The sequence below is a fragment of the Corvus hawaiiensis genome, chromosome 6 (assembly GCF_020740725.1).
Source record: "Corvus hawaiiensis isolate bCorHaw1 chromosome 6, bCorHaw1.pri.cur, whole genome shotgun sequence".
NCBI classification, from domain to species: domain Eukaryota; kingdom Metazoa; phylum Chordata; class Aves; order Passeriformes; family Corvidae; genus Corvus; species Corvus hawaiiensis.
In genome coordinates, this window is record NC_063218.1 from 54394616 (window position 1) to 54410996 (window position 16381).

General features: G+C 56.6%; 1 protein-coding gene and 2 long non-coding RNA genes across 5 annotated transcripts; 1 reads left to right on the forward strand and 2 right to left on the reverse strand.

Annotated features, from left to right (window-relative positions):
- Positions 1 to 32: 32 nt before the first annotated feature.
- On the reverse strand, positions 33 to 1708 carry TBX10 (T-box transcription factor 10). The gene is made up of 8 exons (XM_048307478.1): positions 1654 to 1708; positions 1273 to 1456; positions 1097 to 1198; positions 859 to 1030; positions 614 to 769; positions 478 to 545; positions 311 to 399; positions 33 to 256 (listed from the first exon to the last, which is right to left on the reverse strand). The coding sequence occupies exons 1-8, from the start codon at positions 1706 to 1708 to the stop codon at positions 33 to 35; spliced, it is 1050 nt and encodes a 349-aa protein (XP_048163435.1).
- A 2249-nt stretch (positions 1709 to 3957) lies between these two features.
- On the forward strand, positions 3958 to 11491 carry LOC125328157. Of its 3 annotated transcripts, XR_007204561.1 has the most exons (7): positions 3958 to 4313; positions 5799 to 5960; positions 6800 to 6903; positions 7629 to 7755; positions 8639 to 8755; positions 9535 to 9660; positions 10906 to 11491. It is a non-coding gene; the product is annotated as an uncharacterized LOC125328157 (long non-coding RNA). The 3 variants fall into 3 exon arrangements; XR_007204562.1 differs by lacking the exons at positions 3958 to 4313; positions 5799 to 5960; positions 6800 to 6903 and having other exon boundaries at positions 7396 to 7755; positions 8656 to 8755; XR_007204560.1 differs by lacking the exons at positions 3958 to 4313; positions 5799 to 5960; positions 6800 to 6903 and having other exon boundaries at positions 7408 to 7755.
- LOC125328158 lies at positions 8604 to 10281 on the reverse strand. The gene is made up of 2 exons (XR_007204563.1): positions 10201 to 10281; positions 8604 to 9304 (listed from the first exon to the last, which is right to left on the reverse strand). It is a non-coding gene; the product is annotated as an uncharacterized LOC125328158 (long non-coding RNA).
- Positions 11492 to 16381: the final 4890 nt, after the last annotated feature.

Consider the following 16381-nt stretch of genomic DNA (forward strand, 5'->3'; position numbering starts at 1 on the left):
GAGGTGTAGGGGGGGCTTGGGGGTGCCCACAGTCACTGTTGGCCATAGCCGAAGGTGGGGGCCATGGCAGGGCCGTAAGTGCTGAGCGGGGGGAAGGCGGGCAGGGGGTAGGGCAGGGTGCGGGGTTTGGCCCCCACATAGACACCAGGGGGGCAGTTGAGGGGCTGGAAGGTGGGTGCAGGGAGCTCAGGGAAACTGGGGGGTGCTGCTGGTTGTTGGGGGGCAGCAGCCAGAGCCCCACGGCTGCGTGGAGCCCCTGCGGCGGGGAGAGGCAGCAGCAGGGGCTCGGCTCCCCCTGCAGCCCCCCTACCTTTCTCCTGCTTCTCGGGGTGAGGGGGCAGCGGCGTGGCCCGGGCATGGGGCATCGCACCCAGCAGGGACCCTGCTGGCACCCCGCACCTGCAAGAGAGGTGGGGTGGGGGCTCAGGGCTCGACCTCCTCGCCCTGGTGTGGGGGCGGCATCCGGGGGTGCCTTACCATGGCTCAGGGTCGCCATCCCGAAATCCCTTGGCGAAGGGGTTGCTGGCGATCTTCAGCTGGGTGATCTGCAGAGGGGAAGCAGGGTCAGGGAGTCCTGGGAGGGTGCCCCGGTGTCCCCCCAGCCGGCGCTCACCCGGTGGTTCTGGTAGGCCGTCACTGCCATGAACTGGGTCTCGGGGAAGCTGAAGGACTTGAAGTTCTGGTGGGCAAAGCGCTCGCTGTCACGCCGCGGGTCCACGAAGACGACGTGGAAGCGGGGCTGGTAGCGGTGCATGGAGTTGAGGATGATCTGGGGGCGGGAAAGAGGACATGGCAGGACCCCCCCGGGCAGGGGTGCACTGTATCCCCCCATCGCCCACCCTGCAGCAGGGTCCTCACGTGGCCGTTGTCATCCAGGAGGTTGTTGGTCAGCTTGAGCTTGTCGAAGGACACGATCTGCCGCATCCACTGGGCGCCCTTGGCCGGGGAGTCGGGGTGGAAGTGGACGCGGCCGGGAGCTGCCGGCTCGGCCCGGCCCGCCGCCAGCCAGGATGAGCTGTGGAAGGCGTATCTGCAGGGCGGGGAGGGGCTCAGCACCCCTGCATCCAGCCCCCTGCCCCCATCGCCCCGTCCCCACCTGTATCTCTTGTCATCCAGTGGGATGAAATCCATGAGCAGGACATAGTCAGCCAACGGATCCAACCCCGACAGCTTCACCTGAAAGGTGGGGAACATCCTCCTGCACAGAGAGGGGTGTGGGAGGGGGGTGCCCCCTCCTGCCCTGGCAGCCCCCCGGGCCACTCTGGTACCCACCTGCCTGCCTTGGTGACGATCATCTCGGTGCCCAGGCGGTTGAACTCCTCCCAGAGGCTGCCCATCTCCAGCCGTGCTGCGGCGTGGCACACCCGCTGGTTCTTGCCACTGGCCCCTGTCCCCTCGCCAGCCCACCCGAGGCCGGGGGTGCACAGAGACCCCTCGCCCGGGCCCCCCAGGAAGGCTGTGGAGGGTTGAAGGGGTGTCAGTCTAGGGGAGCAGACCCCGTGCATCACACCCTCCCTCCATGGAGATGGTGGCAGGATTGGGGTGTCCTGTCCCCCCACTACAGTGGGGTTTTATCTCCATCCCCACCACACCCCGAAATGCCACAGGACCCCACTGCTGGGTGCAGGAGGTGTTGTCGTGGGGGGGTTTTACCTGCCATGGGTGTGGTGGGAGTGCAGGAGGCGTCCGTGGCTCCATTCCCCGGCATGGTGGTAGTGGGACTCCACCGAAGCCCCCTTCCAGTGCAGCGCTGGCTCTGCAGTGTCCCCGCAGCCTGCCGGGGGTTTTATGCCCCAGCTCAGGGATGGAGAGGCGGGGGCTGGAGCCGAGGTGGTCCTTGGGGGCTGGAGCACAGCCCCCTTCCCCAGCCTGCCTTCCCGCCTTGACGCGGTGATGATGGACGGGAGGCGAGCGGTGGCACCGCTGGGACCACCACCAGTCCCCAAACAGGGCTTGGGATGCCCCGGGCTGGGGAGGAACATCTTTCTTGGGGTCTCCTTGTCCCATCATATCACAGATCTGAGCGGGGGGAGGTGGGGGCTCCCCCAGGCAAAACCCCTCTTGGTACACAGCCGTCACCACCTGATATTGAAAACCACAGTGAGGTGTTGAGGCATCGGCAAACAGCCACTGCTCCGGCAGAGCCTCTGCGGCTCTGGAGGGAGGAACGAGCTGCCCCCTCCCCATAACCCCCTCCAAGGTGGGTCCAGTCTCTACCCTGGTGCCTGGGACCCTCTGTTCCCCTGGTTGCAGTGACAGCGGGAGATGGATGGGGACAAGCGGGCGCTGTGGGGCTGAGGGCGATTTGCAGGAGGTGACCAACACCAGGGTGAGGCATTACAGGGGAAAAGCAGGGGGGTTACTCCAGAGCCCCCCACTCCCCTCCGAACTGCACCAGGGCCATGGACACTGTCTGATAGCACGCTATGGATTGTATTCTGGAGGGATGAGGGATGCTGAGGCTCTGGGAGAGGGTCTGGAGGACCAGGGGATGTCCTTGTGGGAATGCTGGTGGCTTTCTGTACCTGTTAGTGCCCCAGTGATGGTGGCACTGGCCTGAACTCCCTCCCTGCTCTGCACAGAGGTGGGCATTTTCTCCCAACTGGGACTCAGCCTTCCGTCCTGCCTTGAGTTCGGCACTCGAATCCTTCCTGTGTCCATCATAACACAGAGGGGACCCCATGTCCCTGGGCACTGTGGGGCTGCCAAGGGGGCAGCCTGGGCAGCTCCAGCATTTGGGACCAGGGCCAGGACTGACGTGAAGCAGGGAGGAACCACCTCCCCAGGTTCCCCCCGCATCCCCCGCACGTGTCCGTGCCCCGCGGAGCCGGCTCGGCCCCATCCATCTCCCGCTGTCAGCCAGGCTTGGCCGTGGGGCCGGTATCGAGCGCCAGATGAGGAGGTGTGAGAGAGGCAGAGCTGACAGCGGGCAGGAGGATGGAGGGGGCTCAGCCCCGAGCAGGATCGTACCTGCCAGGGCTCATCCACAGCTCCTGGACCTTCTGGGTGGAACTGGATGATCTTTAAGGTCCTCTCCAACCGGAGCCATTCCAGGATTCTCTGGCTGGTGTAGGTGACTGCAGGTGGGTCTCCTGAACCAATTTTGAAGCACATGGTACAAAATGGCTTTTCAAAATGAACTTTTTTGGTCCCAAATGGGACCCTTTGGGCAAATGGGAACCAGAAAAAACTTCAAAAAAAGGAAAACAGCGAGCCTTTGCCATGCAGAATAATTGCCCCAGACAGCAGGACAGGCTGGAGAGAGCTGTGGAGGTTGTGGTGGCCACTAAGATGCAGGAGAAGAGTGTCGGCAGACCGTCAGATGACTCCCTGCAATGAGTCTCTGACTCATCTGGAACGGGGAAGTAAAAGCTGCTTGGAGGGGTGGTGAGGGGAGAAGAGGAATTGACCCTGTTTCACAGGCAATAGTAAACAGCCGGCATGGCGGGGGGCAAGAGGGAAGTGAGAAGGGAGGAAATGGCAATACTCATTTCTCAACCAGAAATACACATATCTGTTAGGTCAGAGTGGGCAACTCGAGCAGCAGTTGGATCTTTATTTATTTTATTTATTAATTTTTAATTTTATCTTTATTTTTTCAAACCCAGATTGAGAAAAGAGGAAGCGAATTTTAGCAGGTCAAGTTATATTCTGGAAGTGTCCAAGGCCAGGTTCTCCAGAGCTTGGAGCACCCTGGTCTAGTAAAAGGTGTCCATGCCCATGGCAGGGGGTGGGACTGGATGTTCTTTAAGGTCCCTTCCAATCCAAACAATTCCAGGTTCTAGGATCCTCTCTAAGGAATGTGTAGTACGAAAGAAAGGTAATTGCAAAGATAAAACAATAATTTCCTTAAATATGTCTAGTACTTAATGTTTTTTCCCTCCCATATATAATAAATAAAAATACATTATATAAATATAATTATGTATAATTAAAAGGTAATGTAGAAATGGAGAAGAACTTTATAAATCTCTCAGACTCAAGTGTTTGACAAACCCCCTTGATTTTGTTTCACTCCTGCTGACACCATTGTGTACACGAGTGGCATCGCTCTGGCTCCGCAGGCATCCATTCCAATGTGCCATGGGGATCCCATCCCTAAAACCCCAGAGAGAAAACCCCCTCTGAATGTGCCCCAAGGCCTCTGGGGAAGGCTCATTCAGTTTTCAGGTGCTTCAGAGACCCTTTGGCAACTGCTCATGTGGGGAAGGTGTAAAACTTAAAATCTTCCAGCCACGTTAGAGGATGGAACAGGAAAAACTTCCTGGTTTCAGCAGGACCAATGGGGCTTGTGGACTTCATCTCAAGGACCTGTGAGTATCTTGATTCAAGCTGCCATTAACTAGGGGGTGGAACTTTAAGTGGTTTTGGGACAACTTTTTGCTGGATGGGGAGAGTCATAAATTGGATTAGGAGGGGGCAGTTTTCCCTTGAAGCTGCACGTGGATGAACTTGCAATCAGGAATGCTGGTCTCATTTTAATTGACCCAAATTGATTGGAAATCACTTCAATGGTGTCTGTTGTCAATTTAATGCAACACTAATTAACGTGGAAAATTAAGGCATGAGGTTATTTTATTTGTTATTGTATTTATTTGTCCCTAAATAAGAACCTCTCCCTCCTCCCCTGCAAAATGTCACCCCTTCCAGGGATGGGGCATCCACAACTTCTCTGGCCCTGGCAGAGGTGTCCAAGACCAGGCTGGGCAGGGATTGGAGCAGCCTGGGGTAGTGGAAGGTGTCCCTGCCCATGGCAGGGGGTTGGAACAAGACCAGCTTTAGGATCCCTCCTGACCTAACCCATTGCAGGATTCCATAATTCTGTGTGTTGTATTCAGACACACCTGGCTCGTTTGAGGCCTCCAAACCTCTTGATGTTGTCCAAACCTCCCACATCATCTCCTCTTGAGCATGTCTCTTTCCACCCAGGCGAGGTTGATTTTCCACCCCAGCTGCAGTTTTCTGATTATTCCTGATTCCAGGTTTCAGGGCTTGACTCATCTCATCCCAGGACTCATCCTCTCTCCTTGTGGGCTTTGAATGAGTCACCACAGGTTCCCCTGATGGAGACAACAATGTGTTTGGGGGCTTTGACTCATCTGATCTATTTTAAACATTTTTTAATGGAAAAATGTAATGGATTTCTCCACTTGCTTCTTGGTGATGAAGGGTGGCGGGGTGACACAGCCACATGGGAAATGCGAGATTTATTCAGAGCAGGCACATTCTGGGCAAGGCTGAAGGGTCAATTTGAGCCTCAAGGGCTTAAATTCAGATCATAATCATCACCAGGAAGTGTAAAAATAATTTGCAGCAGGAGAGTTCCTGAAGGGTTTTCCCTTTATCCCAGTTTGCAGTTGGAACACTTCTCCAAATCATGGGGTGTCTCCCAATCCCCAAATCTCTATTTCCTATGTCAGTTCTTTTTAATTCCCTGTGATGCCAAGAGATTGGTTACATAATCCAAGAGATAAATTTGTAGATATATAATATGTTTTTCTAAGAAAATATGCTTTATATATATATAAATTCTATATAAATATTTTCTTTATATATTAAAATAAATTAATATATTAAAGTTTTAAATATATGTTTATTAATATATAAAATCATATTAAAATTATATATATATATATATATATAAAAAATATGTATATAGAAGTAGGAAATCAATCCTCAAGTATCCATTTAACTTTCTGAAACTAATTGAGTTTATTTAACTAATTGTGCTTATTTATCAGTGCAGGTCTCCTCTTAAGGAGCTGCTTCCAATGTCACCAATTTCCAAACCATTCCAGGATTCTGTGTGACCCTGCGTGGGTCTCATTTGGACGTGGCACATCCTCTTCTGGGCTACTATGAGAATGTGGATCCGTCTTATTCTACCTGAGATATCACAGGATATGAAAATCTGCTTCAGCTGCACCTGGGAGGAAAGAGAAGCCAAAATCTTCCTCTAGGTATGTTTGCATTGGATATAGGGAAGAAATTCTTCCCTGGGAGGGTGCTGAGGCCCTGGCACAGGTTGCCCAGAGCAGCTGTGGCTGCCCCATCCCTGGCAGTGTCCAAGGCCAGGATGGATGGGCTGATCTTGGTGAGTTAGAGAAGCTCCTCTACTGCCTTGCACAAGGATCTTATGGAATTTGAGTAAGAAAGCAGGTGCCACAATGGAGATCCATACCCCAGGAGGACAAGGAGGAGTATTCCACATAGAGCTCAGACCAAGCACCTGCCTCGCAGCAGGGATGAAATCTAATCCCTGCTTTTTAACTGAATTTATTTCCATTCTATCTCGGATCCTTCACGCCAAGCAAAGATGGTTTGTTGAGTCAAAAAAAGTGAGGCTGAACTTGGATGAATCAAGAAATCGAGGCCAGTTCTCTGAGGGGGGTAGATTTCCAGGTCTGGGCAGGTGGATGCTGCTCCTGGGGAGGACTCAGCCCCCAAACTGCTCGATTTTCATTATCTGTAACATCTCCAGCACTGTCCTGGCATCCCAGCCGCTGCTTCGCCTCCGGCATCTCCTCGTGGGTGATGAAAAGCAGCTCTAAATCCTCATTATAGCACCAGGAGACCAGACACATCGCTCCTGGGACATCTGAAACAGGATGTCGGGTTCTGGGATGAAACTCAGCCCTTCAGCTAAGGCTGATCCAATAATGATGATTTTTAGGTTTGGATCCGTTTGTCAGGAGCCTGCAGCGCTTACTTTTGGTTTACTCTCTGGTGTAACTCTGTCAAGCCATGATTAATGTTATCCAGGAGAAAAATCAATGTTTATTTATTCTATCTGTCACAGAGTGGGATTTTAGGAGCTGCTGATCTCTCCCTGGTGAGTGGCAAGACGGAGCCTGAATTTATCTTTTATCTCCAAACGAAGCATCACATCTAAAGCACAGCGAGGTGAGACAAAGCCCAGCTCCTGCTCCTAGCGCTTTCACCTAGAAAATCTCTTCCTGAGACATGGGGAACAGGTATTTTATTCCTCAAGTGCTCAGACTGGACCGGCAGCACTCAGAAGACGAGGAATACATTCATTTTCCCAGCAGTTGCTGGGAAAATCGCGGACTTCCACGCACGAGCGGTTGGAGGAGCCCCAGGAAGAGGTCTTGCGATGCGCTCGGGATCGCTCCCGCTGTTTCCCTCTTTAATTCCCCGCTGTTCCCAGGGCTGCGCTGGCGCCGCGCTGCTGCCGCCTGCGGGCGGAGCGCGGTACTGCAGCACAGGTGCCCGCGCATGCGCAGTCCCACCCGCCGCTCGGGGGGCGGGGCCGCAGCCAAGGAGGGGCGCGCGTGCGCAGTGAGCGGAATGAAGCTCCGGGTCACGTGGTGCCTAAGGGCACAGAGAACAATGCGCATGCGCAGTCCCGCCGTGGGTGGTGGTGGGGGGGCGCTGTTCCCCCCTTCTCTCTCAGTGCTGCCGCCCCGTGGGAGCGCCCGGCACTGCAGGCCCCGTCCCCAGGGAATGCCGAGGTGTCCCGTGCCTGTGGCGCTCGGCGGCACTGCCCTGACGTGGTGCAAAAAGAGCAGGGGGGAAGTTCTGGATTAGCGGGAGGATGTTTCTGGAATGGAATTTGGTGCAGGAGGGACCGTAATGCCCATCTAAACTCTTGCTTTCCCATTCTGCAGCAAAGAATGCATCCAAAACGGCCTCCTCGGCCTCATGGACGTTGCGAGTACTCTCCACAGTGCTGCCCGGGCTTGTCTGGGAATGGGAACGGCTGTTGGGAGCTCTGGCAGAGCACCTGGAGACCAGGTAAAATCAGAAATGTGATTGTTTTGGCTGCTGCTGAGTGTGCATTTCTTTTCAAGATGTTCCTCTGGTTGATCTGTGTCACGGTAGCTTCCTAGAGCTGGAGTCGAACTTGACTTGGAAGCTGCATTCCAAACTTTTGTCCACATTTATTTTCTCTCCCACATGGAGGCACCTAAAGAAGCAGAGGTGGGGTGTTCCTAACAAAAGAACATCCAAATCCATTGGTGATAGAGGGCTTAAAATTAAAGTATGGGTGGAGGTGCCTTTAGGACACTTCCAATTCCTTCATATATGAATGGAATTTAAATGAAGTGTCCAAATCCTGACAAGCTTGTATGAACTCCAAAGCCTCTGCAAGTGTTTTACAGCCAGGGAGGGAGACAAGAGTCTGGAGTCTCTCCCCGAAATCTGGCTGCTGGCATAGGAATAATTGTGTATTCCTTGGGGCTGTCCTTATGGAGAAAGGTTTATTTATCTCCCCCGGGTTTATTCAGTGTACCTTCAAAATGATGGAAACCGAGGTGCCAAATGCTGTCCCCAGCCAGAGCTCAGAGCCAGCCCTGTGGGAAGGGGTTTAATGCCCATTTTCCCAATCCCTCAAGGCAGCAGCACTGGAGCCCTTGCCCCCAAACACGCCCAAGGTGCCGAGCGCTGGCAGGAGGCAAATCCAGGGATTGGACAGTAGGAGCTTGCCCTGCTCATGTAATCCCAGGCCTGGAGCTGTGCTTTAGAAATCCCAGGAGATGCTGCCTCACTCAAACCTCATTTAAAGCTCAGCATCCCTCCTGCTCCCTCCTGGAATTACTGTTGCTCCCTTTGCTGCTCTTCCCTATTATTACTATTATTGCTATTACTGTAAAGTCCCACTCCATTTCTTCCACAGCCCTTGGCTTCCCACAGGTGGTGCTTTAGGAAAGCCCCTGCAGCCTGGGAAGGTGCTTTTGGCTCCGGACACATTCCCAGCCCCCGGGAGCAGCAGGACCTGTGCTGTCCCCAGCAGGTGAGGCAGAGGTGCCTTTCCTTCCTTCCTTCCCTGCTGCACTTTAGCTTTTCGAGGGCTCTCTGGGGGTCTGAGGGAGAAGGTCTTTGTCATTCCAGGGCAGAATTAGCCCTGGTCCCACTAAGAGCAGGAGGAATCATTTTATCCTTGGTTTTGGCTACACATTTTGTGTGTGCTCTCTTTTGCTGACACCGTGTGGTGAAGCAGCAGCTCCCAACTTTTTCAGTGCTGCCCCCTGGAATAGTTTTCATTCGTACAACCATGAATTCCCTGCTGGAATCCCAGTCACAGCCCCCCAGACCAACGTGCAGTTTAAGGTCTTAGCACCCTGACCAGGACAATTTCCTGTCTCTAGACATGGAAAATAGGGGAAAACGCAGACTGGATTGGAGCCAGAATCCAGAACGGGGAAAGTGAGGCAGCGTGCTCGGCACAGGCTGGGGATGGCACAGGGGCTGTTCTTGTTGGATGACACCCGTGTGGAACAGATCCTTCTCTTCCTTTGTCCAAAGTCCGATGGCAAAGGATTGAATAGCTCACAAATGGGGCCTGGAATGAAAATGGTTCTGTTAAAATTAGGCAAAGAATGCAATAGGAAAAAATGGACATTCTTTTTATGTATGAAAATAGTAGGGAATAAAAGGTAAGGGCCCTTTTATTTGATGTCACCTCACTTTTCGTGAATAAAACCCTCCAGTGAGCAATCAGAACAGGAGTGTGAAAGCCACAAGCCTTTGACTTCCACAGGGACCTAATTTCCCTTTTCTCCTCTCTTTCAGGACAGGAAAAACCACTTAACTCATCCCATCTTTGCCAAAAGCTTTGGTGTTTGAGCAGCCAAACCCAGCGGGCTCCGGCCCTGGCGGAATGTGCTGGAGGGCCCCTGGTGCTTCCCATGGTGTGGGGTGAGTCCCCAGTTGTCCCCAGAGCATTGCAAATCCAGAGGGATCTGCCCTGGTTTCAGGCTGTCCTTGCCCTGGTCCCTGCAGTCCCCTGAGACAGAGAGAGCCCTGGCCAAAGGGCCTTTGGCACCTTGTCAGGAATGTGGCAGCAGCCCCGGGAGCAGGTTGGAGGTGGGAACTGGGGCTGTGTCTGAGACTGATCCAGGTCAGGTCAGTGTTTACCTGTGGGGGTTTGGCCCCACACACTGAGTTTAAGCAGGATCAGGGTGATGGATGCTGCATTTTGTGCACCCTGAGAGTTTCTACCCCCCCTGGAGATTTCCTGCAGGGATGTGGCAGCACAGGGAGCAGAATTAAAGCTGCACCTCCCATGGGCATTGCTGGCCTTTGTGTCTCTGTTGTGCCGTCAGTCTGTGGGAGTTTGCTGCTGTCCCTGCCACCCCACTGGGGGCTGTGTGCTCCTGGCAGCCCTTGGCAGCCCCACACGAGCTCCAGTGGTGCCTCTGTGCTGTGTTGGGAGCGTTGGCTGGGAATGTGCCTCACCCCTGGCAGTTTTGTTCCTTTTGTTCCTGAGCAGCCAGACAGAGCTTTGGGCTTGTCCGCTTCCGAGTTTGATTGGAAAAGTCCCTGAAAAGAATAATGACAGTGAAGTTTGTCAAAGTGGTGCTGTCAGACCCCACCTGACAGTCTGTGCTTTGTGTTGGAGGTTGTCGTGCATTTGCCCTGCAGGGAATGAACGTTCCCTTCCCAATTCAGCCCAGAAGGTCCCAAAGGCTCTTACAGGAATATTTATCCTTTGCTTCCCTTTGTGATAATGAAATCTCCACCCTGCCATGAGCCATTCCTTGATCTCTCCTGGAGAAAACCTCATGGCAGAGGCACTTTGCAAAGGAGCCCAGAGCTGTGTTTGGAGCAGAGAGTGCTGAGAGCTGCATCTGCCTGTGCTGCTCCAGCCTGGCAATATCCTCATGGAACAGACTGGGCAGATGGGATCAGATGGAGCAAAATCCCTTCATGGAAGAGGTTTTCTCCTGTGCAGATCAGGCATGGGGCAGGAAGTGAACTTTGGAAATCAGCTGCTCTGCCCCCAGAAAGCATCACTCACATCAGCATGAATGACATGACCTGTGCCCACCACTCACAATTCACCCAGCCAAAATCAAGAGCAAAGGTTGGTTTGGGTTTGAGAACTTGAAATAACTTTGAAACAGAAGAAATCACTTTTTTCTTCTTATTTCTTTCTTTCAGATGCTGGACTTGCCTCTGTGGATGTGTACTGAGCTCTTGCTGCAGGGGACTGTCAGTGGCTGTGAGTTCCTGTCCTTCTCACTGGGGAATTGGAAATAATTCTTAATTAATTAATTGCAGAAATATTTCTGGAACCTTTCTCCTTTCACACCTCACTGTGTGGGACAAGGACAGAGAGAGCGAGCAGAGGAGCGGCCTTGGGTCGGAGAGGGGCAGGAGAAAGGCACTGTGGGCAAAGGGACCTCCCTGGTGTCACCAGGGCACCTGTGGGGAACAGAATGGACACTTTGAGGGCATATGGAGGTGAGGAGTGGACAGTCTGGGGCAAAATCTGAGTTCATCTACATATATATATATACACACATATATATAGGGGATATTTTTGAGGGAAAAGCTGAGGTACTGAGTTCACCCACCTTGCCCCGAGTTGTGTTTGCACAAAGCGGGACCAGAGGTGAAGGTCAATCCAAAGCCAACCCTGCTCAACCTATAAATCCCAGGATAAGTTCTACAAGCTGCCCATTGAGGGACTAAAAATACATTAAAAATGGAACCAAGAGCATTAAGAAGATTCCTGGGAATCCCATTACAGTGTTGTCATTGCATTTTTAACAGATCTTTAAGCTTTTTTATGACAACAGTGCATTTCTCTGTTGGGGTTATTCATTCTGTGGGCAGTGAGGTTTATCTGGATTTGAATTCCCTCATGGTGGTCCTGACACTGCTCAGGAGCTGGTAGGAAAAACAGACTCCTGGCAGGCACAGGGTGTTTTCCCCTGGAGTTCATCCAGCTGCTGCCCACCAGCCCAGCCAGGAGGGATCTGCTTTGGCTCCTGTTTTCTGCCAGGGAAAGAAAGTTCCATTGATCCAGCTGAGATTCCAGCAGCCTCATCTCCTGGCGCTCCCCGGGCAGCCAATCCGCTCTCCCGCCTCACCTGCTCTCAGCTCCCGCCCAGCCGGGGCCAGCTGAGCGGAGGGGAATTTGTGCTGCCAACAGCAGCGGAAGGACACGAACTCTCACAGCCTGCGATTCGCAGTGTCCCTTTGGAAGATGCTGGTTGCTGGGATTTCGATAATTCCATGCATCTGGCTGCTGAGATTTCCCAGCCCAGGGGCTTTAGCTGGCAGGGCAGCACAAAGATTGTTCTCTGTGTGGTGCCCAGATTTGGGGTTCAGCTTTGCTAGTTTAGATGAATTATACCTATAGCTCTAAATTCCCTGCTGAATTCCCATTGGAATAACCTCACAGTGCCTCATGGAGCGTGGATATTCCCGTGCAGAGCTGCCTATTTAATGCCAGGTGTGTCAGGGACCAGCAGAGGTTCCAAGGAAGCTCAGTGGGATCAGGACAAGGACAGGTTTATACTCCATAGAATTTGCTATTTATAACCTTTATCCCCCAGCCCCACCAATGTCCCTGGGGGGCACTTGACAGAGTTCCCTGGAATTCAGCTGATTTCACCCTCACTGAGATCAGGCTGAAGTTGATATTTTAGAGCAGGAGAAAGCAGTGGCCGGACATGCTCCCAGCCCTTGGTGAGGCAGCCCCTGTGCCCAGGTGAGGATATCTCTCCCTGCAGAAGGTGATTTAATTCCAGAGCCTCAGGAGTGGCCTCTGGAAGGTCTTTTCCCTGAGGAAAGGGACGCACATCCCTGCCTTTCAAGGCATCTGCAGTGTGGACCTCCCTGTGAAAGCTTTCCCTCAGTTCTGCAGTTCCAGCTGGCTCCCTGAAAAACTCCAACCTCAGTCCAAACAAACTCTAACCTTTTACTTTAAGGCATTTCTGAGGGCATTGCCTGGGGTTTAATTTCTGTGAAGGAAGATTACCTTGGCTTTAACGCTGCTGATGGATGATGTCCCCAGGCTGGAAGGGAAGGGATTGGGGGTGGCTGGGACATAACCTGGCAGGTGTGTGGGAGCTCCGGGAGGTCAGGACCAGGAATTGCTGTCTGAGCCCCTCCGCAAACACACTGTGCCAGGATTCCCAGGTAATGCCAGCTGTTCCTTGGGATATTTTTGGGGTGTCGGTGGGCTCCGTCCAGGCTGAAGCATCTCTGGGTGCCCATTCAGAGCAGCCCCTGGCTGAGGAGCTGCGGGCAGCCCTTTATCCGTGTCCATACAAGTGCTGCCCGGGCATCCCAGTGCCCATCCCCAGGACTTGTGTTCTGCACGCTGCGTGCCATGGGCAGAATGCTGCAGGCACAGCTCCTCCCCTGCAAATATGAAGGACAAGAGGTGCTGGTTCCCTTCCTGGGGCTCCCAGCCTCCTCCAGCCCCACGTTCCTGGCCAGCTGGGACACACGCAGGGAACACCAAGGAACATTCCTGGTAGCAAGCAGGAGTCACCGAGGGCTCAGTGCAGCTCTGGGCCAGAAAAGCAGCCCCAGCCTCAGCACCTGCTGTGATTTTGGGCTGTGAACACTCACCTGCAGGAAACGCCCCTCTGCAGCCAGGACCAGCCCTGATACTCTCCAGAGGAACTTTTGCCACAGACCAAGTGAAGCTTTAGGACTTGTCTTGCTCATTTCTCCCTGGAAAGGGACATAGCACGAGCACCTTAACAGCTGTTGGGTAAATCCTGGAAAGGATCAGGGTTATAGGAAGAGTTTTGTGCTGTTATGTCAGGTGCCAGCCAGTTCTGCTCTAGAGCCATTCCAGGGGCTGGTATTTAAAGTAGCATTAGCAGAAAAGAAGGAGCTGTATTGGCATAGGAATTCCCTTGCTGGCAGCAGCCATTCCCATTCCAGGCAGGACCTTCCTCATGACCCTGAGATTGGCTCAGGTGCTTGGAGCAGGGTGCTGAGAAGCTCAAGATTCTGAGTTCAGTCCCTAAATGGACCAACCACTTATTACCATTTGACTTGATGATCCTCGTGGGTCTTTCCAACTCAGAATATCCTGTGCTCTGGAAATAAAGAACAGTTTTCACTGGCTTTTTAAACCTAGAGGTTTTTTCCACTAGAGAGTGCGAGCCACAGAGAAAGTGGGGGACAGGAGGGAAAGGATCAGGTCTCACCCGGCAGGTGTAGGACAAGCAGCCAGAGCAGAACCGAGCCCCAGCAGCTCCCAGTCCCACACCGGGCGCAGTGAGAGCAGGAGCGGCAGCGCCGGACTCGGCCCCAGCGCCCGCCCCGGAGAGGCTCCACCCACCCGAGGCGATGCTGCAGCGATCCCGGGCTGCTCGTTCCGCGGGGGCGCGGCGGACAGGGGCCCCCCGGGCGTGCAGCCACCGGGGAGGGGGAGGCGGGCGCTGCTCTGCCCAGGGGCTGCGGCGGCCTCGGGGGTGCCGGGGCGGGGCGGGAGCTTCGCATCCCCGCGGGGCTGCGGGGCGGGGCCGGGAGCGGCCACCGGGGGCTGCGCTCGCGCCGCCGCTCCGTGGCCGGCAGGGGGCGCCCCGCGGGGCGGGCGGCGCTGAGGGAGCGGCGGCGTTGGGGGCGTCCCGGGGCTGGCGCGGTGCCCGCGCCCCGCCCGCTTCCAGGCGGGATCCAGCGCCTGCTCCGGGGAGCCGCCGCCCTCCTGCTGGTCCCGGCACCGGCACGGCCCCGGCTCCCCGCGGCCGCAGCGGGATCGTGCCCGGAGCCCCGGCGGGACCCCACCCCGTGCCGGCCGGAGCAGGAGCGGCAGCGCCGGGCTCGGCCCCAGCACCCATCCTGGAGTGGCTCTTCCCGCCCGTGGCGATCCCGGTCCCGATCTCAGCCCCAATCCCGCCCCGGTCCTGCGGCTCCAGGACCGGTACCCTGCCCGCCGAGGGAGTAGCGGCTCCGCCCGGGACCCCCAGCCGACACCGGCAGGACCCGGACCCGAATCCCGACCCCACTGTAGCGCCTCGGGCTCCGCGTAGCGCCGGGACCAGCCCCGGTCCCGGGCTCCGCACAGCGCTCCGAGCGACGGTCCCGCCGCATCCTGGGATGAGCATCCATCGCATACAGCGGAGCGGGCGCGGGTCCGCCGGGATTTACGAGCGCGGGCGGGGCGGGGCGGGGCCGGCTCAGGTGCGCGGGGCCCCAGAGCGGCTGCGCGGGGCGGGACCGAGGGCATTAAAGCCCCGGGAATCAGCGACCGGAGCCATTTGCTCTCTCGGTGCGCGGGGCGAGAGGCTGCGGCAGGGCTTCCTCTCCTTCCCTACCCCCTGCTCTCTCCCTCCGTACCCCCCTCTCCTTCCTCCCGGACCCCCCTCCCTATCCCCCTACACACCCCTACCCTACCCCTCCACCCTCCCCCTCCTTCTCCACCCTTCCTTCCCCCCCCCACCCCGGCTCCTCCCTGCCCCCTCTCCCCTTCTGCCCCCCAGTTTCCCCACACCTGCCCTCAATCCTCCTTCCTCCACCCTTCCTTCCCTTTCCACCTCTCCCTATTCCCCTTCCTTCTTTCCCCCTCTGTACCTTGACACCCCCACCTATGCGCCATCCTCGTCCTCCTTCCTCCACCCTTCCTACTGCCCCACCCCATCTTCCCCTGTTCCTCTCCCTGCTCCCCTGCACACCCTGACCCCGACCACCCCCTCTGCCCCGCTATTCCCGTCCTCTGTTCCCCTTTCCCCCGCAGCCGCGGGGCTCGGGGCGCCGGAGAATAAAGCCCAGAGGGCCGGAGCCCGGCGCCCTCCGCCCTCGCTGGAGCCCCCACACGGGGCGAGACCCGCTCGGCGGGTCCCCCCATGCAGTTCACAAGCACCGCCCAACACCGCCGGGGCTCCGGCTTTCCCCACATCACCCTGGGGGCTCCCGGGGGGGTCGGGGCTGGGGGTCAGGGAGGGCCCCCTCCGGAGGAGGGGGTCCCGGGCGGGGGGGGTCAGGGTGGGCCCCCTCCGGAGGAGGGGGTCCGGGGGAGGCGGAGGAGGGACTTTCCCCCCTCCAGTCCCTCCCCCGGATCCCCTCCTCCGGACGTGGTCCGCCCCGGCCCCCTCCCGGGGTCCCCTCCTCCGGACCGGGGATGGGGGGCGGGGCGGGGCGGGGCGGGTGGGGGGGAAGCAGAGGGGGTCACGTCACTTTGCAGCGTGAACAGACACAGAGCTCGCCAGCCAAACGAACGGCCCCGCCCTCCCTGGGAGTCCCCGGTCCGGAGGAGGGGGTCCCGGGCGGGGGGCCAGGGTGGGGCCCCTCCGGAGGAGGGGGTCCGGAGGAGGGAAAGTCCCTCCTCCGCCTCCCCCGGACCCCCTCCTCCGGAGGGGGCCCACCCTGACCCCCCCCCGCCCGGGACCCCCTCCTCCGGAGGGGGCCCATCCCACCCCCACCCCACCCCGGTACCCCCTCCTAAGGAGGGGGCCCTCCCTGACCCCCAGCCCCGACCCCCCCGGGAGCCCCCAGGGTGATGTGGGGAAAGCCGGAGCCCCGGCGGTGTTGGGCGGTGCTTGTGAACTGCATGGGGGGACCCGCCGAGCGGGTCTCGCCCCGTGTGGGGGCTCCAGCGAGGGCGGAGGGCGCCGGGCTCCGGCCCTCTGGGCTTTATTCTCCGGCGCCCCGAGCCCCGCGGCTGCGG